We start from the raw sequence: 26,465 nt of genomic DNA, 5'->3' as shown, positions 1-26,465 counted from the left end.
TCCAGGGCTGAAGATAAAACTGTGAGCCGTGTCCTGTGAGCTCTTGTGCAGAAACAGAGACCCCTGCCAGGTGGAGAAGTTAACTCCACGATGAGCGGACTGCAGCCGTGACACAGGCTGCCACAAGTCTCAGGACCGGCCTCGAGGAAATGGGGGCAAACCAGTCCTGGAACTGAAGCCTGACTGCACTCAAAGAGCCAGATGATGCTGGTCAGACCACCGACCGACGACCAACCTGAAGATGACCGTCAGAGCTGTCTGTGCTGTTTCTGCATGAGCGCCCTCCTCCTGTCTATAAGAGCTCTGTGTTTGTGCTCAGTCGTGTCTGACTCTTTGCGAGCCCATGGAATGTAGCCTGCCAGGCTGTCTCTGTCCAAGGGACTTTCCAGGCAAAAATACTGCGTTGCCATTCCCTGCTCCAGGGGATCTTCTCCACCCAAGGATCAAAGCTGAGTCTCTTTTGTGTCCTGCATTGGCAGGCAGTTCTTTAACGCTAGTGCCACTTGGGAAGCCCACAAAAACTCTAGTCCCTGACCGGCTTTGGAATGGCCGCACCCTAAATCTCTCCAAATGACCACAGTGTCATCATGTACAGGCATGGAGACTTCAGCTAGGATGGGCAGGGTAGCAGGCCTGCCCTCTCAGTATCTGTCAGGTACGTTCTTTCCTCAGCAAACAGGGAAACTCAGCAGGTTCTGGGTGTGTATCAATGTGATGATCTCAATCCTTTATGGGTTTTTTGCCTTTTTTCATTGAACCTATTTACCATAAAGACGGTTATTTTTCCTGCTTAATCCTCCCACAATAATAATGCACAATAGACATACAAAGAATGTGAATTCTAATGCCAACAATGTATCATGAGTCCCTTTTCTGAGAATGATCAAAATATTTGAAATACTCTGGCCTATTTAGTTGTTCCACTTTCAAACTTAGCCTGTAAACAAATACACACTCTTCTTAAAAACATGGAAGAAAACACATTGCAAAATAAAATCCACTATAATAGAAGTTTATGGAATTCCCTATCATTTTATGTTAAAAAATTCACATACTCTCAGATCTGATTTGGACTAGATCTTGTTTGACAAATAAAGAGTATACTTGCTGGTGTTTTTACATTTGTACCTATGCTTCCCTGGTTGCTCAGATGGTAAAGAAGCCGCCTGCTATGTAGGAGACGCAGGTTTGATCCCTGGGTTGGGAAGATCCTCTGGAGAAGAGAATGGCTACCCACTCTAGTATTCTTGCCTGGAGAATTCCATGAACAGAGGAGCCTGGTGGGCTATGGCCCATAGGGTCACAAATAGTTAAACACAACTGAGCAACTAACACCATTTATCTACGTCAGATATAAACTAACCAGTTATAATCCTCTTCCCTGATAAGTCTGGGTTACAATCCCTTCTAACACAGACTGTTCAGTGGTTTATTGGTTGACATTTGAGATGAGATATGTTTACCAATCTTGAGGCAGATGATGCCTAACACTCTCTAAAGCTCAGAGTCCTTTGATGGTTGTGATGTAAATTAAAATTTCATTGCAAAAATCCAAGCTGTTGGACTACTCAAGACCATTACTCCATTGCACAAATGGATTCATTGCTTCCTATGCACAGTTATTGTTTACGAGTATGAACTGAAACAGCAAAGAATTATATTGATCCAACTTGTAACAAAAGACACCCATGTCACTATGTTTTATTCCAGTCATATCTGCTATTAAAAACTATGTAGCAACTATTTTTTTTTTATTGTCACCAGTTGAATACACTTGGGTAACTAGCATTTGGTCCAATAAACAGCACAGGGACAGCATCCTAGAACCCTTCACACTCCTCTTCTGAACCACACTCCCCCTTCTTCCCCCAGGTGACCACCATTGTGATTTCTCTTTTTTCTTTTTTTAAATTTTTTTCCATTTATTTTTATTAGTTAGAGGCTAATTACTTTACAATATTGTAGTGGTTTTTGCCATATAATGACATGAATCAGCCATGGATTTACATGTATTCCCCATCCTGATTCCCCCTCCTGCCTCCCACCCCACCCCATCCCTGAGCACCAGCACCAGTGCACCAGCCCTGAGCACTTGTCTCATGCATACAACCTGGGCTGGTGATCTGTTTCACCCTTGATAATACAATATACATGTTTCGATGCTGTTCTCTCAAAACATCCCACCCTTGCCTTCTCCCACAGAGGCCAAAAGTCTGTTCTGTACATCTGTGTCTCTTTTTCTGTTTTGCATATAGGGTTATCGTTACCACCTTTCTAAATTCCATATATATGCATTAGTATACTGTATTGCTCTTTATCTTTCTGGCTTACTTCACTCTGTATAATGGACTCCAGTTTCATCCATCTCATTAGAACTGATTCAAATGAATTCTTTTTAATGGCTGAGTAATATTCCATGGTGTATATGTACCACAACTTCCTTATCCATTTGCCTGCTGATGGGCATCTAGGTTGCTTCCATGTCCTGGCTATGATAAACAGTGCTGCGATGAACACTGGGGTGCATGTGTCACTTTCATACTGGTTTCCTTGGTGTGTGTGCCCAGAAGTGGGATTGCTGGGTCATATGGCAGACCTATACATAGAAAACTATAAAACACTGATGAAAGAAATCAAAGAGGACACAAACAGATGGAGAAATATACCATGTTCATGGATTGGAAGAATCAATATTGTCAAAATGGCTATACTACCCAAAGCAATCTATAGATTCAGTGCAATCCCTATCAAGCTACCAACGGTATTTTTCACAGAACTAGAACAAATAATTTCACAATTTGTATGGAAATACAAAAAACCTCGAATAGCCAAAGTAATCTTGAGAAAGAAGAATGGAACTGGAGGAATCAACCTGCCTAACTTCAGACTATACTACAAAGCCACAGTCATCAAGACAGTATGGTACTGGCACAAAGACAGAAATATAGATCAATGGGACAGAATAGAAAGCTCAGAGATAAATCCACGTACCTACGGACACCTTATCTTTGACAAAGGAGGCAAGAATATACAATGGAAAAAAGACAACCTCTTTAACAAGTGGTGCTGGGAAAACTGGTCAACCACTTGTAAAAGAATGAAACTAGAACACTAACACCATACATAAAAATAAACTCAAAATGGATTAAAGATCTAAATGTAAGACCAGAAACTATAAAACTCCTAGAGGAGAACATAGGCAAAACACTCTCTGACATAAATCACAGCAGGATCCTCTATGACCCACCTCCCAGAATAATGGAAATAAAAGCAAAAATACACAAATTGGACCTAATGAAACTTAAAAGCTTTTGCACAACAAAGGAAACTATAAGCAAGGTGAAAAGATAGCCCTCAGATTGGGAGAAAATAATAGCAAACAAAGCAACAGACAAAGGATTCATCTCAAAAATATGTAGCAATTTTCAAAAGTGACCTGTAAGACACTAATCCTAAAATAAAGCAGGTGACTGTTGAAATATATTCAACTTAATATATAGACAAATATATTGTTCATAAAGGGATGTCCCTCATAATAATGACACCCTAATGTTTATAAAGTCCCTTCTAATATTGAATTTGATACTATCAAGTTCATGTTTAACTTTTTTCCCCCCCCTTGACAGGGACGCTTTCACTGATGATCACGCCTATGAATGTGGAGATCAGAAAACGGGGTCAACATACCTGTTTTTAAAACAAGGTCCTGATGTTGTGAGACATGAAAAGACTGACACTTGGGCAAAATAAGAGACTAAACTTAGGGTTGTTAGAGGGAAAATCAGATATTTGGAAAGTTACAAGTTAAAATTTCTTTATAAATACATCTTTTTTTCCCCATTGTATATCCTTGCCAGCTTTGTTGAAGATAAGGTATCCAAAGGTATGTGGATTTATCTCTGGGCTTTCTGTTCTGTTCCACTGATCTATATTTCTGTCTTTGTGCCAGTACCATACTGTCTTGATGACTGTGGCTTTGTAGTATAGTCTGAAGTCAGGTAGGTTGATTCCTCCAGTTTCATTCTTCTTTCTCAAGATTGCTTTGGCTATTCAAGATTTTTTGTATTTCTATACAAATTGTGAAATTATTTGTCCTAGTTCTGTGAAGAATACCGTTGGTAGCTTGATAGGGATTGCATTGAATCTATAGATTGCTTTGGGTAATATAGTCATTTTGACAATATTGATTCTTCCAGTCCATGAATATGGTATGTTTCTCCATCTGTTTGTGTCCTCTTTGATTTCTTTCATCAGTGTTTTATAGTTTTCTATGTATAGGTCTTTTGTTTCTTTAGGTAGATATACTCCTAAGTATTTTATTCTTTTTGTTGCAATGGTGAATGCTGTTGTTTCCTTAATTTCTCTTTCTGTTTTCTCATTGTTAGTGTATAGGAATGCAAGGGATTTCTGTGTGTTAATTTTATATCCTGAAACTTTACTGTATTCATTGATTAGCTCTAGTAATTTTCTGGTAGAGTCTTTAGGGTTTTCTATGTAGAGGATCATGTCATCTGCAAACAGTGAGAGTTTTACTTCTTTTCCTGTCTGGATTCCTTTTACTTCCTTTTCTGCTCTGATTGCTGTGGCCAAAACTTCCAAAACTATGTTGAATAGCAGTGGTGAGAGTGGGCACCCTTGTCTTGTTCCTGATTTTAAGGGAAATGCTTTCAATTTTTCACCATTGAGTGTAATGCTTGCTGTGGGTTTGTCATATGTAGCTTTTATTATGTTAAGGTATTTTCCTTCTAGTCCTGCTTTCTGGAGAGTTTTAATCATAAATGGATGTTGAATTTTGTCAAAGGCTTTTTCTGCATCTATTGAGATAATCATATGGTTTTTATCTTTCAATTTGTTAATGTGGTACATTATATTGATTGATTTGCAGATATTAAAGAATACTTGCATTCCTGGGATAAAGCCCACTTGGTCACGATGTATGATTTTTTTAATATTGTTGTTGGATTCTGTTTGCTAGAATTTTGTTAAGGATTTTTGCATCTATGTTCATCAGTGATATTGGCCTGTAGTTTTCTTTTTTTGTGGCATCTTTGTCTGGTTTTGGAATTAGGGTGATGGTGGCCTCGTAGAATGAGTTTGAAAGTTTTCCTTCTTCTGCAATTTTCTGGAAGAGTTTGAGTAAGATAGGTGTTAGCTCTTCTCTAAATTTTTGGTAGAATTCAGCTGTGAAGTCATCTGGTCCTGGGCTTTTGTTTGCTGGAAGACTTCTGATTACACTTTCTATTTCTGTGCTTGTGATGGGCCTGTTAAGATCTTCTATTTCTTCCTGGTTCAGTTTTGGAAAGTTATACTTTTCTAAGAATTTATCCATTTCTTCCAAGTTGTCCATTTTATTGGCATAGAGCTGCTGGTAGTAGTCTCTTATAATCCTTTGTATTTCAGTGTTGTCTGTTGTGATCTCTCCATCTTCATTTCTAATTTTGTTAATTTGGTTCTTCTCCCTTTGTTTCTTAATGAGTCTTGCTAATGGTTTGTCAATTTTGTTTATTTTTTCAAACAAGTGGTGCTGGGAAAACTGGTCAACCAATTGTAAAAGAATGAAACTAGAACACCTTCTAACACCATACACAAAAATAAACTCAAAATGGATTAAAGATCTAAATGTAAGACCAGAAACTATAAAACTCCTAGAGGAGAACATAGGCAAAATACTCTCTGACATAAATCACAGCAGGATTCTCTATGACCCACCTCCCAGAATATTGGAAATAAAAGCAAAAATAAACAAATGGGAACTAATTAAACTTAAAAGCTTTTGTACAACAAAGGAAACTATAAGCAAGGTGAAAAGACAGCCTTCAGAATGGGAGAAAATAACAGCAAACGAAGCAACAAAGGATTAATCTCAAAAATAAACAAGCAACTCCTACAGCTCAATTCCAGAAAAATAAATGACCCAATCAAAAAATGGGCCAAAGAACTAAACAGACATTTCTCCAAAGAAGACATACAGAAGGCTAACAAACACATGAAAAGATGCTCAACATCACTCACTATCAGAGAAATGCAAATCAAAACCACAATGAGGTACCAATACATGCCAGTCAGGATGGCTGCTATCCAAAAGTCTACAAGCAATAAATGCTGGAGAGGGTGTGGAGAAAAGGGAACCCTCTTACACTGTTGGTGGGAATGCAAACTAGTACAGCCACTATGGAAAACAGTGTGGAGATTTCTTAAAAAGCTGGAAATAGAACTGCCATATGACCCAGCAATCCCACTTCTGGGCACACACACTGAGGAAACCAGATCTGAAAGAGACACGTGTACCCCAATGTTCATCGCAGCACTGTTTATCATAGCCAGGACATGGAAGCAAGCTAGATGCCCATCAGCAGGCAAATGGATAAGGAAGTTGTGGTACATATACACCATGGAATATTACTCAGCCATTAAAAAGAATTCATTTGAATCAGTTCTAATGAGATGGATGAAACTGGGGTCCATTATACAGAGTGAAGTAAGCCAGAAAGATAAAGAGCAATACAGTATACTAATGCATATATATGGAATTTAGAAAGGTGGTAACGATAACCCTATATGCAAAACAGAAAAAGAGACACAGATGTACAGAACAGACTTTTGGCCTCTGTGGGAGAAGGCAAGGGTGGGATGTTTTGAGAGAACAGCATCGAAACATGTATATTGTATTATCAAGGGTGAAACAGATCACCAGCCCAGGTTGTATGCATGAGACAAGTGCTCAGGGCTGGTGCACTGGTGCTGGTGCTCGGGATGGGGTGGGGAGGGAGGCAGGAGTGGGGATCGGGATGGGGAATACATGTAAATCCATGGCTGATTCATGTCCTTGTATGGCAAAAACCACTACAATATTGTAAAGTAATTAGCCTCCAACTAATAAAAATAAATGGAAAATAAATAAATAAAATAAATACATCTTTTTTAAAGTATATGTATTTAATGTGCCTCATTTTCATAAAATATCATTGTCTTTTACTCAGTTTGTAAGAAAATAGCACCATACTCATTCCAAATGCACATTATTGTTCACTGGTGTCAATATTGCTCACTTAGCATGCTGTATTTGGAGAAGGCAATGGCACCCCACTCCAGTACTCTTGCCTGGAAAATCCCATGGACGGAAGAGCCTGGTAGGCTGTAGTCCATGGGGTTGCTGAGAGTCAGACCTGACTGAGCGACTTCACTTTCACTTTTCACTTTCATGCCTTGGAGAAGGAAATGGCAACACACTCCAGTGTTCTTGCCTGGAGGATCCCAGGGACAGGGCAGCCTCATGGGCTGCTGCCTATGGGGTTGCACAGAGTTGGACACGACTGAAGTGACTTAGCAGCAGCAGCAGCATGCTGCATTAGGATGACTGCTGTTGAACTGAGTTAAAGAGTTGTAGGTTTTAATCTCTGTTCATACAAGCTACATCAATGTGAGTGATCAATTCAAGTTACCAACATGGAGTGCCTTCACTGTGAAATGGATGAAAAAGATAATTGCTTCCCATTGTAAGAGTACATGTGTGCATGAGTGCTCAGTCACGTCCGACTGTGTAACCCCATGGACTGTAGCCCACCAGGCTCCTGTGTCCATGGGATGCTCCAGGCAAGAATACAAGACCGGGTTGCTATTTCCTCCTCCAGGGGATCTTCCCAACCCAGGGACTGAACCCGTGTCTTCTGCGTCTTCAGCACTGGCAGGCGGATTCATAACCACTTAGCCACCTGGGAGGCCATACTAAGTGCAAACTGCCACCATCTTGTATAGCTGCAGTCATACTGGCATTTTTATTTTCATTATCATCACTTTAATCACATGTCCATTACCTCAATAAATGACAACTTTATCATAAGCTCCTGGGAAAGAGAATTAGGAGTTACCCCAAAGATGTAGTTACATTTACACATCTTGGTAAGATATATCCATTTGGAAAGCTACATCAGTGAGTCTGTGATTCAAAGACTAGATCATAACAAAAGAAAACATGATTTAAAGAGGTGAAAATGTATTAGAAAGTTACGTTCTTTGATGCTTAAGAATTTTTCAGATGTTTTTATTTTTCAATTCATGAACCTCTTTTTAAAATTTATTGAAATGTCCATCAAGATCTAATGTTTTTTAAAATAGATTCAGAGAAGGTAAATCCATCAAAAGGGGCAAGACCTTAGTCAAGGGATTGAATACATAGGTCATGGATAACCTTTGTGGCAATGGAAAAGTTGCTGATAATCCCACTTTCTACAGAAAATATGTGCCCCGAAGATGTGGACCTGTGTCAGCAAGTAAGAAAAAACAGAAAGCAATAGATTCTGCACAGCTTTAAGAGTTGTGAAATGTGTACATGGAAGCAGGAAGGGGGTTAGTCATTTATTCTGAGACATCATTTGTGGTGTTCCTGAGTGTAACTGAACTATCACTCACTTGACTTCCAATGATTTCTGTACAGTACAATTTGGAAGTAGCCAATTTTGTGGACCACTGCATTTTTGATAAATATTTTTAGTATTGAAACATTTTAGTAACTTCTTTTTATATATAGATTTTAAGCAAAAAGTTTAAAAGGATTTTATAGGAACCGTTTGAATTTCTGACTTTTGCTAAACTGTTATTAAGTAGCTAAGTCGTATCCTTGTGACCCCATGGACTGCAGTATGCCAGGCTTCCCTGTCCTTCACTAACTCCTGAAGTTTGTTCAAACTCATGTCCAGTGAGTCAGTGATAACATTTTCCTAAACTAAATGCTATTTAATAAGCACTTTGCATAGTCTGGGATAAGTACATCATGAAGTAAAATTTAGTTAAGCTCTCCTAATCAAATAAGTGAATTCACTTATATTTTGTTGGGAAAGAACTCATAGTGTAGTACCCCAGCAACAGACTGAGATTTCTATGGAAAACATGACTGACACTCAACTGCTTTACTTTTTTCACTGTTTAAGTTTGCAAGAAACTAAGACAAGGGCCACCAATAGATGAAATAATGTGTGAGCGGAATGACTTCCAGCAGCAGGGAGCCCCCGTCAGGACCTGCCCCGCTCACAGCCACTTCACCTGCGTTCTCAGCCCCACCAGCCATAACATACTGACATCCACACAGAGACGGTCACCAGGCAAGGACAGACGTCTCCCTAGACCGGGACACACTGCAGAGCCACTCGGAGATGTCACCAGGAGCAGACAGACAGACACCTCCCCCAGACCGGGACTGTCAGAGGGCAAGGGCGGTGTTCTAGCTTCTTTTGATCAGTCAGAGTGCCTCCATTTGCCCAATCATGCTTCCTGATGATTCTCTAATACGCTTGGGGGTGGGGATAGATTAGTTAACTGTATAAACATAAAAAAGTGTAAAGCTGAAGGATTTTGTGGAACATCTTTCGTCATTTCAGAGAGCTACCCGGTTTCCACCTGCAGCGCCAACTCTGAGGCTGGGACCCACTCACCCTCACACACGGGCTGCTGTCCTGACCAGGACCCGTTGAGCAGACACGTCCGCTCGGCCGAGCCCCGCAGCTGGTAGCCCATTTCACAGGAGAAGCGGAGGAGGCTCTTGGCCTTAAACTCTTCTCCAAGTCGAGACCCATGGGCTGGGGTCCCTGGATCACCGCAAAATCCAGGGTTATTTCCTGCAGAACACAAACACATGGCAATAGATGATGCTGTTTAAAACAGGGCTATTATGTTTAAAGAGAATGAAAGTTTATGTAAATGTATATCAAACATGATCACAGTCATAACATTCTAGAAATCCTGTGAGAAAGATTTTCTTTATTACAGCACAAAAGTAGAAGACTCTAATAAATTATTTCCATGTAACTAAAATCAAAATAGTTTATTAAAATATGGTAGTGACAATAATTGATATTCTTTGGAAGAAATAAAACACTGGGGCCATGAGTACAGGAATTGCTCACTGGAAATGCTGGTGAGGATGCCCACAAGGAGATGGGGGAAGGTGTGTTGGGAATAAAAAAATCAAATAAGAGGTGTAATCCACTGAGTTTTATTATGAAACATTCCTGGAAGAATTAAGATGATTTCTTTTCCAAACAGGACCGATGTGATTGTTGATGGTGGGGGTAGGAAAGATGTGAAAGAACTGAGAGGAAGCAGAAGGAAAGAAAAGTGAGAGCAAGCTGAGTCGAGGCGAGCAGGCTTCCTGATCAGGGGTGGGGAGGCTCCTGGGGCTCCAGCAGGAAAAACCGTGCTGGGACAGGCATTTAAAGAGAAGAAGAAGCCGAAGATGCCGGTGGTGTATCTAGGGGCGTGTGTGGCTGGAGTGGGTTAGTAACCACTTTAGAGATGGGAGCCCCAGTCCGTGTTTCGCATGACGGACGACCTGCCCGCGCCAGCTCACCTGTGCAGTGGGGCAGGGCTCCGCTCCAGTGACTGTCCTCCTGGCAGGTTCTGCTGCTGTTGCCCACGAGACTGCGGCTCCCTCGGCACGAGTAGTGGACCACGGCCCCATACGTGAACAGGTCTCCTGTGAGTATGGCGTTGGCAGGGACGCCGGGGTGTCCACATGATATCACTTGAAAAAAAAGAAAATAATCAGTAAGTACACTGTTCCTGTTAAGTTGCTCTGTGTTAGTCACTGTACTACAGAGACTCATATAATCACCACCTAGTAACAGAAACACATCCCTGGTACCCTGTGGATGAGAAGTGTCAACTTCCAGATGACCCTCCCTCACACATTACTGAAGACCAGGAAGGGTCTGTCAGTGAAACTTTGTTTTTATTTGTTTGTGTTTTTTTTACTAATGTAGCTGTGCTGAAGGTAGAAATTGACATTGAGATTTTCAAAAAGAAAGTCATCTACCTAAATTTTTCCATCTTCCCTTCAGTTCAGTTCAGTCGCTCAGGCGTGTCTGACTCTGTGACCCCATGAATCACAGCACACCAGGCCTCCCTGTCCATCAACAACTCCCAGAGTTTACTCAAACTCATGTCCGTTGAGTCCGGTGATGCCATCCAACCATCTCATCCTCTGCTGTCCACTTATCCTCCTGCCCTCAATTTTTCCCAGCATCAGGGTCTTTTCCAATGAGTCAGTTCTTCCCATCAGGTGGCCAAAGTATTGGAGTTTCAGTTTAAACATCAGTCTATCCAATGAACACCCAGGACTGATCTCCTTTAGGATGGACTGGTTGGATCTCCTTGCAGTCCAAGGGACTCTCAAGAGTCTTCTCCAACGCCACAGTTCAAAAGCACCAATTCTTCTGTGCTCAGCTTTCTTTATAGTCCAACTCTCACATCCATACATGACTACTGGAAAAACCATAGCTTTGACTAGATGAATATTTCTTGGCAAATTAATGTCTCTGCTTTTTAATATGCTGTCTAGGTTGGTCATAACTTTCCTTCCAAGGAGCAAGTGTCTTTTAATTTCATGGCTGCAATCACCATCCGCAGTGATTTTGGAGCCCGGAAAAATAAAGTCCGCTACTGTTTCCATTGTTTCCCCAACTATTTGCCATGAAGTGTTGGGATCAGATGCCATGATCTTAGTTTTCTGAATCTTGAACTTTAAGCCAACTTTTTCACTCTCTTCTTTCACTTTCATCAATAGGCCCTTCAGTTCTTCTTCACTTTCTGCCATAAGGGTGGTATCATCTGCATATTTGAGGTTATTGATATTTCTCCCAGCAATGTTGATTCTGGCTTGTGCTTCATCCAGCCTAGAGTTTCTTATGATGTACTCTGCATATAAGTTAAATAAGCAGGGTGACAATATACAGCCTTGACGTACTCCTTTTCCTATTTGGAACCAGGCTGTTGTTCCATGTCCAGTTCTAACTGTTGCCTCCTGACCTGCATACAGGTTTCTCAAGAGGCAGGTCAGGTGGTCTGGTAGTCCCATCTCTTTCAGAATTTTCCACAGTTTATTGCGATCCACACAGTCAAAGGCTTTGACATAGTCAATAAGGCAGAAATAGATATTTTTCTGGAACTCTCTTGCTTTTTCGATGCTCCAGCAGATGTTGGCAGTTTGATTTCTGGTTCCTCTGCCTTTTCTAAAACCAGCTTGAACATCTAGAAGTTCATAGTTCATGTACTGTTGAATACTGGCTTGGAGAATTTTGAGCATTACTTAACTAGTGTGTGAGATGAGTGCAATTGTGTGGTAGTTTGAACACTCTTTGGCATTGCCTTTCTTTGGGATTGGAATGAAAACTAATGTTGATCCTGAAGTACAGAGGGAGAAATGATCTTAAAAGATAGATTTCTCACTCAGTCAGCTCTAGATATCTGCTGTAAGCTACAAAAACAGGTGTCTGGATCAAATCAGTCTTTAAAACAACTTGCAGCTGGCTCAGACCGTGTATTATGGTAGAAAATATGAGGAAGAAAATAGGAAGAAAAAAGAACCAGGCCAAAGACTGAAGCTCCAACAATGGCTGTTAGACCTGCTTTGAAACAGCTTGAGGAAAAATGCCCAGAGGGACCCAGGTGAAAAGGAACGGACTTGTTATTACTGTAGGAAGGAGAGGCATCTCAAGCGGGATTGCCCTCAGGCATCTGAGCCACCCCCAGCTCTGTATCTGGTCTGCAAAGGACCACAATGGAGAAGAGACTGCCCTCTGAGGTTTAGCCCCAGAGGTCGGACTTTCAAGACAGTTGGGACTGAAGGTGTCAAGGGGTCTCCACACAAGCCCCCTTCCTAATTACACCTGAGGAACCCCGGGTATTAGTAACTGTGGGGGCCAATCAGTTGACTTTCTTTTGGACCCTGGGGCCACTTTCTCTGTGCTCATGGAAGCCCCCGGTCCGCTTTCCTCATGACCCACTACTGTAATGGGGCTGTCAGGACGAGCCAACGCTATTATGTCAGTCATCCTTTAAGTTGCAACTGGGACTTTGTGCTATTTTCTTGAGTTTTTAATTGTGTTGGGAGTTTCTCTCACCCCTTCTGGGGAGGGATATGCTGAACAACGTCCAGGCCTCTGTTTTCATAAATATGGAACCCATTCTTTTTAACTGAACAAAATGTAAATCCTAAAGTGTGGGCTGATAGAAAAACTGTGGGTCGAGCACAAAATGCTGTTCTGGTTGTTATCAAGCTCAATGACCCTCACTTATTTCCATATCAAAAGCAGTATCCACTAAAGTCTGAGGTATTAAGGAAGGGTTAAAACCCATCATTGAAAATTTAAAGGAACAGGGGCTATTAATTCTCTGTAATAGTCCATATAACACTGCTATTTTGGATGTAAAAATATCAAATGATAAATAGAGACTAAGATATACAAATAATAAGTGCCTGATCCTTATACCTGATTGTCTGAAGTTCCTGAATGAGCCAAATATATTTCAGTCACTGATTTGAAGGTTGCTTTCCAGAGTTAAACCTATATTAAATCATCCTCTATTTATGACATTAAGACAATTGAGAGGATTCTTGGGCATTACAGGCTATTGCTGCATTTTGATTCTGGGTTATGGGGAACTTGCTGGACTTTTATATAAACTTTTAACTGAAACTCGGCAGGCCCAAACAAGCTGGTTTTGTCCCCAGAGGATCAAAAGGCTTTTAAGGGTCTACAAACTGCTCTCTTGCAGGCTCCTGATTTGAGCCTGCCCACAGGATCAGAGTTCAGTTTGTTACTGAAAAAAGGCTGTGGCCACATTGCTTAAGGGTAATTGCTACTATTGTTTGCTAATGACTAAAGCTCATAAGTTTACTAATGGACAAAGTCTTGCTGTACTGACTTCTCATGATGTAAGTGGGTTCTTAAACTCTAAAGCTCAGAGCAAGAATGGCTCCATCTTTAAAGCTGCTGTAACTCAAGGGGTGTCAAAAGCTCTAAGAATAGAATATCACTTACAGTGTTCCTGGAGACCCCAACTTCCAGAAAAAGTTAAAAGGCTAGTGACATTATTGAGGCATGTGAATAAGGTAACTCGGGAAACACAAGACTGTTGGTTTAAAGTTTTACCCATAGCTTTAATGAGGGCTTGAGCTGCCCCTAAGAAGAAAGGAGTGTCTCTGTGACAGACTGTTTTTTGTGCACAGATATGGTCATAGATCTGGAAGCCTTAGAATTAACTATGTGTCTCAGCTTTTAGCTTTTCAGCAGACTTTTCCAGGAGATTAACTCCTGACCCAGCCTTTGAGTCAAATAAGCCACTGGTTGAGCCGGGAACCTAGATGGGCCTGAGAATATATGCTGGCTTGCTTCTGCTGACTCCAAAATCCTGAGTCTGCTGTTTGACCCTCAAGACAATGCCTTCTAGTCCTGGGCTCATTCCTACGCTGCATTTTACAACTGGTCTAATTACTGGGTCTGTGGAGCACTCTCCTGCTCATCAATTGAAGGCTTAACAAGGTGGGTTTCTCCTCGTCAAGGAAAGGACTTTCCTCAAGTCTGCAATGACATCCAACAATCCTAAGATGGATGGATGTAACTATGGACATAATGTGACTTTTAATTTTGATTCTGTTTTAACTTGGTTTAATGACTATTTTGCCTCATATCTAGACCTGTATAATGGGGTTTGTTTCTAACTGTCTGAGTTCTTGAATTACAAATGACTGTCCAGGATCCTACAGGTGCCACAACCTCCTTCAACTACCACTTGGGGCCCCTGGATCTAAGACCCCCAGTATGAGGGTTAGGAGAATATGCTGCCTCAACAATTTAGGGATGGCACCTCTAAACAGTAGGAAGTAGTCATGAATTGAAAACAATGCCCCTTTCCGTTGGCAAAATAACTCTCCTAAAAGAAAAGGGAGGAATGGGAGGCAGGTTGATAAGAAAGCCCTTCTCTCCGAGAGAGGGGCCTGGAATTCTCAAGGAAGAGGAAAGGACAAACATCTTTTTTTTTTTTTTCCCTCTACATTCCTTAGTCTTAGTCATAGAAAATAAAATGGTTTTTTCTTTAAGCCTGGAACTGGTGGTTAGGCAACAAACAATGCAGTTTAAACTCTACACTAAGGATTACATAACAATAATGTATCCTGCTTGAGGACACTTTCTCCTTCTTGAAAACCTCCTGACTAATCTTGTTATCTTAAAATGTAAATTGTGGGAGTGGGTCTAGTAAGATTTTTACAAACTTGAAACATTCTTTTGATTTATTGTAATAACCACTTAAAAATGTATATAACTCCCTTTCCTAAGACTAGCAAGTGGGGCACTCTCTGTCCCCCTGCTGATGTCTATGTCAGAGGCACTCTCTGTCCCCTTTTAATACTTTAATAAAACTCTGCTATACAAAATCTCTTGAGTGATCAAGCCTAGTCCTTGGTTCTGAAGCAGAATCTTCTCCTTCGGAGATCACGAATTCAACATCGTTCACTGGAAGCTATCAACTGGACTGAGGGTGCCAGAAATGATCCAAAGGGAGCTGATTTAACATCCAAGAGAGATTGCATTTGGTCATCGGCAACTGCAGAGCGACACCAACCAGAGAGGCAGGCTTCAGAAAGGCCCCAGTGCCCCCCGAGTCACACTCGTCCTCCCCTGACACCCTCTCATCCTGACAACCGTTCATCAGAGAACAGGAGTTTATCTAGAGTCCTAAAAAGAAGCTAACTAGCGCTGAATCAGTGACATGCTTGGTGGATGATCAGTTCCAGTGAAATAAAAGGTAAAAAAATCAGTAAACCATACAACATCACAAATAGAGAGGGTGGTCAGTCGCTGCAGAGTCTGTGGTAAAAAAGCACTCCTTGGAGAGCATGTGTTCCCAAGTTCCCATAACTCCAGCGGTTAATGATAACAGCAGTGGGAACTCATCAATTCAGAAAATGACATCAGTGAAAAGCTGGTTCCTGGAGGTCTGGGGCACAGGGGTATCATCACAACCACTAATGGAAGTCTTGGGGATGCTGGGGAAGAGGCTCAGCAAATCTTTGGGGAGAAAATAAAATTAATTTCTCTGAAAAATTCCCATGTGTGAAGGCACGGAAAACCAGAACACATAAAATTTGATGAGAATTGTAACATATTTATAGATTTTTTTTATTGGTCATATAAGCCTGTACATTTGTTTTTGAAAGTCATCATTCTCTTTCTCCATAAGAATTAACTGTATTATTACACTTAGAATTTGACACAGGTTTCCAGGAAGATACAAAGGGCTTTGAGGGACCTTGACTTGCAGGAAAAAAGTCTCCAGCACCAGTCCACTCTGAAAATGTACTGAAAATGCTGTAATCATGAAGGCTAAAATGGATTATCACCATTATTTCAATTTATAATGTTGTCATTTCCCGTTTTCTGTATGCATGAAAAATGAATACTAAAAAGATACTTGATTTTAAGAATGGTTTTGTTTCTGATTTTTAAAAGACCAAGGAGAGTGACTCCTTTTCCTTCATTTTCAGACTCTGTTTTAAAAGACACAAGACAATTCTCTTTGAACTCAAGGACAATATGCTATTTCAAGGGAAAGAAAGTAATATTATAGCTAGTGGGTGAAAAAGAAAATGCCCCTGCTCATCTGCATACTGTTAATAACCTTTTCTGGGAAGCTAGAGCCATGACCTGTAATTCTGTCTGCCTGGAGCAGCACCCCGCTCTTCCTCTTGGTTAAACCTAAGGGTCAGGAGGAAGTGCCGACCAAGATGCCGTCTTCTTTATCAGGCTCACACTGGACTGTCCCGGAAGAGCTGATGAGACAAATGAGGCCCCCAGAGTGCTCCACGCTTCCGGCCACAGATACTGGGTCCATAGATGGAGACTCCCTACTACAGCCATTTGCAGTATCTCTGAACCTGGGTCCCCAGGGAGGCAGGTCTGTTTCGAGAGGCACAGTCTGGAGGCTGCTGGCACCTGGGTGAACCGGTGGATCTGCCCACCTGCCGGGCTGAAGCAGGAAACGAGCTGAGGAGTGGACACAGGGACAGTAGGGTCCAGGCAGAGCTGACCAGGTTCTTTGCCCTCTTAAAGATACCATAAAAACTAATATGATTTGTGATGGGGTCAGGTCGAGAGAATAAAAAATCAATACCTTTTTGAATAGTATAAAAAAAAACTACATACGTTGTGTTGGCAGTGTTCTTTCAAGGCCAGACGACCCCACTCACCCAGACACTTGGGCAGAGAGCGATCCCACAGGCCGTTCGCCGTGCAGGTGAGGGCAGAAGATCCCAGCAGGTAGAAGCCCCTCTTGCACTGATATACAACAGTCACTCCATACTCAAAACCCTCGGGGAGGCTCTGGTGCTCGTGACGAACAGCGTTTTCCACCAAGCCTGGGTCGGAGCAGTTCACCACTGTGGAGGGGAGCACATCACACATAGTTTATACACAGCTCTACAGTTACAACCCTGGAGGGGGGGATGGCAACCCACTCCAGGGTGCTCACCTGGGGAATCCCAGGGGGACAGAGGAGCCTGGTGGGCTGCAGTCCAAGGGGTCACAGAGAGTCAGACATGGCTGACTAAACAACAACATTTATAAATGAAACAGACTGCAGAAAAGGTGAACTCCTCCTCTGTGGTTTTGGGAAGTTTGTAGGATGACAACCTCACAGCCAAGGCTCAGTGTGAAATCCTGCAGCCTTAAGGAGCTCCACTTCCTGCTCTGGGTCACCAGGCTTCAAAAAAATATCGAGCAACATATTGGCTTCTACAGCAATTTTAACATGAGGCTGATACCTTTTAACTGCTTCCTAATAATAAGCTTCTTCAATGTAAAGTCTAAAATTAGTTTTCCTGCTTATATTTTTACGTTATGAAAATGTTACAGTAGAAATGGCTGAAGTTCAAGTCTTTGTATGTGAGTGTGAGGGTTTAGGACAGCCTGGGACACACAAATTAATTCCTCCCCCTACCCCCATCAACATGCACTAATGCTTCAATATACGCCTGCAGAGATTTCTGTAAAGTTGTCTCAATCGTGTCTAACTCTTTGTGACCCCATGGACTGTAGCCCGCCAGGCTCTTCCATCTAGGGATTTCCCAGGCAAGAATACTGGACTGGGTTGCCATGCCTTTCCCCCAGGGGATCTTCCCAACCCAGGGATTGAACCCGCATCTCTTACGTCTCCTCCACTGGCAGACAGGTTCGTTACCACTAGCACCACCTGAGACGTCTTCCATCAACACTTAATAGAATGTAAAATAAGGTGGCCCCTGGTTTGAGGTCTTCCCCTGTAGAAACTGCAGGGACAGGGGATGTGTTCTCCGAGCCTGAGTGCCTGCTGGTGTCGGGGAGGGGACCAGCCGCCACAGGTGCAGAGGAGAGAAGGGGCCGGGACTGTCTGCACTCAGACCGCCCAGGGCTGAAGGGCAGCTGTGGGAGCCACGCTCTCGCCCACATTTCAGACCTGTGGCAACTGCTACATTCTTAGTTGGAGACACAGTGTCTAGCAGAGGGTAACACGTCAGAGTAAAACCGGTGACAGACTCACTGTGGGGGTCCTCCCACATCCCAGCATCACACCCCTCAACACGCTAAGCAGAGACCTGGCCTTGATGTTCAGGTGTTAAAACCTGACCCAGAAGAGGAAGTCCTCAGTTGGGGAGAAAGGGAAAGATTATATCATATACACACACAGCCCACATGGAGTCCTGGAGGACGCTTGTGTTTATCGGGGGTTAAGACATTCATGTAATGGATCAGCAACACGTCTGAGGTCACAAAGGTGAGGGTCAGAGCTCTGGACCACCTGAGGCCTCCTGAGCCTCCTGCAGTGGACGGAGGGCTTTGTGAGAAAAGGGCGGGAGGAGGGGAGGGGAGGAGGGAGGGAGGGGGAAGGAGGAAAGAACCACTTCCTTATCTTCTTAATTCTTTTATCTTACAATCTGTTTACATTTCCTTTTCTATGTTTACTCCTGTTTCTTGCTTATTTCTTATTTTCTTCTATGGCTCATTAAAAATCTGATCACAAACAGGAAATACAAGAAAATGATGCTCCATAATGGAAACTATAGCCAAATTAAATTCTTTGGCAGTGGGAAAAAATGGGTAAGGATTAGTTCACTCACTTTTTTAAAAAAGTATTCATAGTTGATTAGAGTTCTGAGTAATATTTGTTTTTAAATTTTCCAGTAGAAGGAATTATGCAAAGTTGAGAGGACAACTGAAGGGGAGATGACTCTGCAGTGTTCTGCACAGAATAAATGTCTTCAGCTTGTTTACTAACTGCATGAATCAAAATTTAAATATAAGATTACTGGTCACAGGGGTAAAAAACCCAAAAAACAATTTCTTATGACTGTTTTTCAAATACATGAAGGTAACCTTTCATCTTGTATCAATAACTGATAAAAATAAAGAAATTGATTTTCGGTGTAATGTGATATTCAGGTTTGATAAAGAAGAAACATTCTCATTGATTATAATTGATTCTAGTTAAATTTCAGAGACAGGTGGGGGTGGGGAGACTGAGAACCTACTATGTGTCAGGCACTTTGCTAAGCAAACCAGTCACATGCGCTGGTTTACTTAGCACTCACAGAAACCCAAACCTTCCTTGCCCATTTGTAGAAGAAAGCTGATGTTCTCCAGTGAAGTTGAGGATTAACTAACTACAAGACTCTGGATTTGTAACAGGAGGGAAAGCAGCAGGGCACAACTTTTGAGAGGATGACTTAGCACAAGAATGCAACAGAAACCGATTAGAATCAAATGGGATCAAGGTGACAGACAAGACTAGACCTTAATCCTCAATCAACAAGTGAAATGACACATCCAGAGGTGCCATGACAGTTCCATGGGATTGTTAAAAGACCAAGGAGTAGGCGGTGGCCCAAATCCTGGAAATCTCCACCCCTTCGAATAATCCTCCCACTCATTAGCATATGAAATTACCCAGCCTGTAAAAACTACCCACACCAAATTTCACGGCCACATTCACCCTCTGCCAGGGCCTACGCTCTGTGAAGCGTGCGTCTCTCTGTATCTGAATAAATTCACTTCTTACCTATCACTTTGTCTCTCACTGAATTCTTTCCACGATGAGACATCAAGAACCTGAGTTCCAGTAGGTCTCGACACCAGGTATTGTGGGTTTTGGCTGGATTTGAGTCCCAGCCACATGGGTTCAAGTCCCAAGCAGGGTTTTGGCTTGGTTTCAGTCCCACCCATATTGGTCAGAGTCCCAATCTGAGGTAAACACTTTCAGATTCAGTTATGTAAGTTTAGTGAGTTTTTGGTTTTTTTGCTTGTTTCCTTTTTCATTCCTCTCTAATCACAACAAAGCCTTCACTCATCCCATAGTTTCTTAATTTTCTTTATCCTCATGTATGTAACAGCAAAGGACATATATTCTCTGCATTAAAATGACCAACCCAACAAAACTGTAGATAAGATGGAAAAAAATAAAACCTCCTAATGTTTGCCTGTAACACAAACATTTTTACATGGGGAAAGAAAACACTGTGAGTCATCCTAAGACTGTCAGACTTGGTCTACCTCATTTCTTGTCCTTGAACTTGACATGTATTTTGGAATTTAAGAGATAAAGACTCAGAGAATGCTCTTCTATAGAAACAGGGCTTTGAAATAGCAGACATAAACCTGACTCTTAGAGTAGACATGACAATGTCTATTTTCATTCCATGTTACCAAGTCTGCAGCCATACAACTTATTTACTCCAGAAAGATATTACTATCAGCAAAAAAGTGTGGCTTATTTATTTATTTATTTTCCTGGTCCTGTTTGTAAAGGTAGCGCCGGGGGGGGGGGGGGGGGGGTTGAGTCGTTTCCTGTATATTGTTGTTGAGTCACTCAGTCGTGTCCAACTCTTTGTGACCCCATGGACTAGAGCATGCCAGGCTCCTCTATCCTTCACTCTTTCCCGGAGTTTGCTCAAACTCATGTCCGTTGAATCAGAGCCATCCAACCATCTCATCCTCTGTCATCCCCATCTCCTCCTGCCTTCAATCTTTCCCAGTTCCTGGATGACGGTGAACTGATTTATCACAAATGCATCAGGCATGGCCTGAGTGTTCTTCTGGGTAGGGCTGAGTCTGAGGATAACATGTGACTCAAGTGGAGAGACTGGAAATCTCCATCTAAACCAGCCTCACTTGAGCACAGATTTACCTGGAGTTTCATTCCAAAGTTCTGGTAGAGTTTCTCTTTCACATCATTAACCAGATATTATAGGGCTGGTTTCTCAGGGGACTCAGATGGTAAAGAACCCAGCTGCCAGTGAGGGAGACACAGGTTTGATCCCTGGGTCAGAAAGATCCTGTGGAGAAGGAAATGGCAACCTGCTCCAGTATTCTTGTCTGGGAAATCCCATGGACACAGGAGCCTGGCAGACGGCACCCCACGCGTGGCAATGAGTCAGACGCGACTCGGGAGCTGAGCACGCATGCTCAGGATGCCACAACTCATTGATCCCCCATATTAGACATGGGGGAACTGTATCCAAGATTTGGAGGGGGGAAGAAATGAAGCACAACAGCATGCTTACACAAGATTCAACACCTTAGAATGTCTGGGGAATTATTCAAAGAATCACACAGAGAAGAATCAGACCATAATGCAGGGCACATGGAGAATCTCTGGAAATTGTGTTAATAGGGGAGTTATTTCTGTTAACTTCAACTTTTTAAATTTCTTGTCACTTTTTTTTCCTGACACTTTACCATCCTTATGAATCTGCCCTCTTTGAATCCATGCTTTTCCTCATTGAATAATATACATGTAAATTCTGTGAATTAGACAGTACCCTGTAGTTCATAAATGAAGCAACACAAAGCAACAGAGAATAACAGAAAATGTGAGCAGGAGGCACCTGGCTTGCCAGGGGATTTCTACTTGCCTTGAGGCTGGGATGATGACACTTGTTGGTCATCTCCCCCTTTATCAGCGTTTTGGAGGTGCCAGCTTTTAAAATTAAGTACTCACTTTAAAGGTCTGCTCTTCCAAAGGCAGGGTCAAGAGAATAAGATAAGCCACGGGATAAGAGACTATATTAGAAATGACACAGCTAATAAAAGAAAACTGAAAAAGAACTCTTAAAACTCAACAATGGAAAACAACCCAACTGAAAAATGAGCCACAGACCATAACTGACCCCGAAGGAGAGACTTACAGATGGCAAATGAGCACAAGGAAAGATGCTACAGGTCATATGTCCTCAGGGAGATGCAAATTAAACAACCAGAGATGCCACTGCACACCCATCAGAATGGCCAGCGTTCAGAACACGGACAACTGCATATGCCAATCTGGATGGGGAAAGCAGCAACTCTCATCATTGCTGCTGGGGATCAGATTGTGCAGCCAGTTATGAAGACAGTTTGGTGGTTTCTTACCAAATTAAACATAGCTCTTACCATACAATCCTGAAATCCTGCTCCTTAATATTTACCCAAGGGAGTTAAAAACTTCTGTCCACACAGAATCCCACATGGGAATGATTACAGCAGGTTTATCTACAGTTGCTAGAGCTTGGAAACAACCAAGATGTCTCTCAGGAGGTGAATCTCCAGATAGACTGTGATCCTTCCAGACAGAGGATTTTACTCATCCCTAAAAACATACTATCAAGCCATTAAAAGGCACAGAGGAAACTTAAATGCATACACTAAATGAAAATTCAGATCTGAAATGGTTACATATTGTGGTTGCAACTTGACTTTCTAGAAAAAGCAAAACTAGGGATATGATAAAAAGATCAGGGCTTGCCAGGTGCTGAGGGGAAGAAGGAAGGCTGAGGAGGCTGAACAAGGAAATGTTAGGGCTGTGAAAACACTTGGCAGGTATAGCAATGACGGCTACATGTCCTCATGTGTGCCTGCTAAGTTGCCTCAGTCATGTCCCACCCTTTGTGACCCCATGGACTGTAGCCCACCAGGTTCCTCTGTTCAGGAGTTCTCTATGCAAGAATATTGGAGTGGGTTCCATACTCTCCTCCAGGGGATCTTGCCAACCCAGGGATCAAACCCAAGTCTCTAATGTCTCCTGCATTGGCAGGCAGGTTCTTTACCACCATTGCCACCTGGGAAGCCACATGGCATCATACACCTGTCCAAACCCATAGGTCCTATGTTAAAACTGAAAGCCTGGGTTTCCCTTGTGGTCCAGTGGTTAAGAATCTGCCTTGCAAAGCAGAGGGCACGTTTAATCCCTGGTCTGAGATGACATGCTGAGGGGCAACTAAGCCTTCGAGCTTGCCCTCATGCCCTAGAGCCAATGCTCTGTGATAAGACAGCCACCACAATGAGAATCCTGAGCAGTGCAACTAGAGAGCCGCCATCGCTTGGTACAACTAGAGAAAAACCCGAGCCGCAGCGAAGACCCAGCACAGCCAACGTGTGCCGCGTAGGACCATCAGTGCTAATAAAGGTGTCATCTTGCAGGGAGTTGATAATTAGTGCACTGTGGGGGCAAGGGGTACTGGGGAACCTCTGCATCTTCTGCTCAATCTTGCTATGAACCTAAAACTGCTCCAAAAAAATAAAATCTATTAAATAAGTCTTTCCCAATTTTTCAAGAAAAGGCAGGAAGAAAAGACAAGTCAAAATTAATGCTGAAGTCATTAAAGTGCACCCAGGCCTCCTTCACACTGAGCCACAGACTGTTGAAGGACCAGCACCTACGGTAAAACACCAAGTGAAAGTGAAAGTTGCTCAGTCGTGTCCAACTCTTTGTGACCCCATGGACTATACAGTCCACGGAATTCTCCAGGCCAGAATAGTGGAGTGGGCAGCCTTTCTCTCCTCCAGGGGATATTCCAAACCCAGGAACTGAACCCAGGTCTCCCACATTGCAGGTGGATTCTTTACCAGCTGAGCCACAAGGGAAGCCCAAGAATACTGGAGTGGGTAGCCTATCCCTTCTCCAGTGGATCTTCCTGATCCAGGAATCGAACCAGGGTCTCCTGCATTGCAGGTGGATTCTTTACCAGTTAAGTCACAGGGGAAGCCCTAAACACCCAGAACTATTGTTAAATGACAGGCATTTGATTTCTCCTCCATTGCTTTGGCATAGGTTGGATGAAATGATGGAGAAGGAAATGGCACACTCCGATATTCTTGCCTGGGAAATCCCATGGACAGAGGAGCCTGGCAGGCACAGCCCATGGAGTCTGTACAGGAGTATAGACGCGACTTAGTGACTAAACAATGACAAAGGAGAGTGAGGTACAGAAGAGAAATTTTGATAATTAAAAGCCCGCTATTTGAACTTACTCCATCTTTCCTTCAGCCAGAACGTCCTGTGTCCAGGGGGCAATCTCAGCAGCTGCGGACCTTCCTCCCTAATTAACCAGCCCTGATCTCTGAATTATTATCTGCATAAATGTATGAATTATTTCAGCCAGCTCTGTATTGACAGTATATGGCATGGCATTCAGAACATAGTAGGTACTTAGTAAATGTTAGGTTGAGGAGAAGGGTTCTGGAGGGATGGATCTAGAAGTCCCTACATGCCTAAGACATCAAAGGCCTTATGCCTTATGGCCTTATGCCTTATGGCCTATGCCGTAACCCCCATGAACATTAACTGGACCCAAATTTATAGGCCTTCATTTTTAATCATTCTTACTGTTGAGCTATCTTTCCCTGTCATAGTGGATAGAGAAAACAGTTTGATTAAAGCTTTTTAACCTTCACCTAGGTCTGTCTAGTCAGAGCTATGGTTTTTCCAGTGGTCATGTATGGATGTAAGAGGTGGACACAAAGAAAGCTGAGCACCAAAGAACTGATGCTTTTGAACTGTGGTGCTGGAGAAGATTCTTGAGAGTCTCTTGGACTGCAAGGAGATCAAACCAGTCAATCCTAAAGGAAATCAGTCCTGAATATTCATTGGAAGGACTGATGCTGAAGCTGAAGCTCCAATACTTTGGCCACCTGCTGCAAAGAGTCAGACACGACTAAGTGACTGAACTGAATCTTTAGCCAGTCTCTGAAGCTGCTGGGACAAGTGGTGGATACCACAGCCCAGTCTCTCCACTGTTGTCCAAGTGCCCAGGGCTTGGGGCAGACAGGGGGGCCCCGTGTTTCCCTGTGAGAGGGGTGAGTGAGTCACCGTGGCTGTCACAGCCATGCACACACCATGCTCAGCAAGCACTAGGGGCTGCTGGGGTGCCTTGCTGAAGGGGAGGGGCCAGACACACGTAGACGCCAACTAGCTGTGCCAGCTCACTCGTGCCAGACATCCCCCAACTCCATTCGTCCCAATCACTGCCCCTGACTAATATGATTTAACGATAACATGGAATCCACAAGGTGAACCTGCCAAGGTCCAGGCTGACCAGATGCCCCGCATTGTCAGGAGACCAGCGCGGGCTTTGGGACGAGAAACCAGGGGCATCTCCGTGAGATACTCCACCCTTTCCTTCCCTGTAGCTCAAACAATAAAGAATCTCCTTGCAATGCAGGAGACCCAGGTTCAATCCCTGGGTCAGGAAGATCCTCTGGAGAAGGGAATGGCAATTCACTCCAGTATTCTTTCCTGGAGAATCCCATGGACAGAGGAGCCTGGTGGGCTACAGTCTGTGGAGTTGCAGAGAGTCAGACACGACTGAGTGACTAACACTTCACTTCTCCTCCCCCAACAGGACACACCTGAAGCTTGCCTTCTGCGGACAGTGAGAACAGGGAACCTGGGGTCTGCTCTTCATGGCAAGACTTTCTCATGTTGAAAAGGGAGTTTTAGAGGGAAGTGGAATGAGGTGGCATTACTCTGTTTTTGAGCTGCAGCCAAGCACTCTGATATAGACGTGTGCCAGTCTGAACAGGTAGGCAGCCAAATTTCAAGTAACTGCCTTTTGAAGCACAGCTTGAATTCCCACTCTGCTATTGTTGCTTTTGAATAGAGCTCCCTTGGGTACCCAGTGGGAAGGTGGGTGATTGTCAGAGCATGGGACCTTTCTAAGTGTCTGGCTTTAATACCGTTACTACCAAAAACAAACAGAAATAACACTTCACCTTCACACGGAAGAATGTTCACCTTCAATAAGAGAGATGTTTTAATGGAAAGTAATTGGAGCAAAACCTTAAACAGCATGAATTAAAAGCTACAAGATGAACCTGTCAGTATCCAAGTTTTCTAAACTCTTAAAAACTCAAAAAACTACAGAGCAGCATTTCCTTGGAAATTTAGGTGTTAATCCAAATCTGTGTGACAATTTTTAAAGAAGCAAATTTCCAAAACTTGAGATCTAAGTGTGAGTGCGAAAGTCTCTCAGTTGTGTCCAACTCTTTGCAATCAACTCTTTGGACTGTATAGTCCATGGAATTCTCCAGGCCAGAATACTGAATGAGTAGCCATTCTCTTCCCCAGGGATCTTTCCAATTCAGGGGTCGAACCCAGGTCTCCCACATTGCAGGTGGATTCTTTACCAACTGAGCTATCAGGGAAGCCCTGAGATCTAAAACTTGAGATCTAAAAGCAGTTAGAACTTCTTAAGTGCATCCCTAAGTCTAGAAGCAGAAGGACCAAAGGTGTGGAATATATGTGGTAGAGATAAATGAGTGCCTAAATGAGGAGAAGGATAAATGGAAGAAGTCTTTGAAGCATGAAGTCCCAGGGTTCTGTGACTGAATATCTGGCTAAAGACCAGA

At 42.7% G+C, this 26,465-nt stretch overlaps 1 protein-coding gene across 1 annotated transcript in view; it reads right to left on the bottom strand.

Moving 5' to 3' along the window:
• The window catches only part of CSMD1 (CUB and Sushi multiple domains 1), a 1,985,846-nt gene that overhangs the window by 25,025 nt on the left and 1,934,356 nt on the right, over positions 1 to 26,465 (bottom strand). Inside the window, exons 55-57 of the mRNA XM_070460176.1 lie at positions 17,021 to 17,209; positions 10,343 to 10,516; positions 9,429 to 9,611 (exon numbers count right to left, since the gene is read on the bottom strand). Coding sequence (XP_070316277.1) covers positions 9,429 to 9,611; positions 10,343 to 10,516; positions 17,021 to 17,209 — 546 coding nt within the window. The remainder of the gene's footprint in view (positions 1 to 9,428; positions 9,612 to 10,342; positions 10,517 to 17,020; positions 17,210 to 26,465) is intronic.

This window comes from Odocoileus virginianus, chromosome 32 (assembly GCF_023699985.2).
Source record: "Odocoileus virginianus isolate 20LAN1187 ecotype Illinois chromosome 32, Ovbor_1.2, whole genome shotgun sequence".
NCBI lineage: Eukaryota > Metazoa > Chordata > Mammalia > Artiodactyla > Cervidae > Odocoileus > Odocoileus virginianus.
The sequence above is the reverse complement of the archived record's forward strand: the minus strand, read 5'-3'. Positions and strand labels throughout refer to the sequence as shown.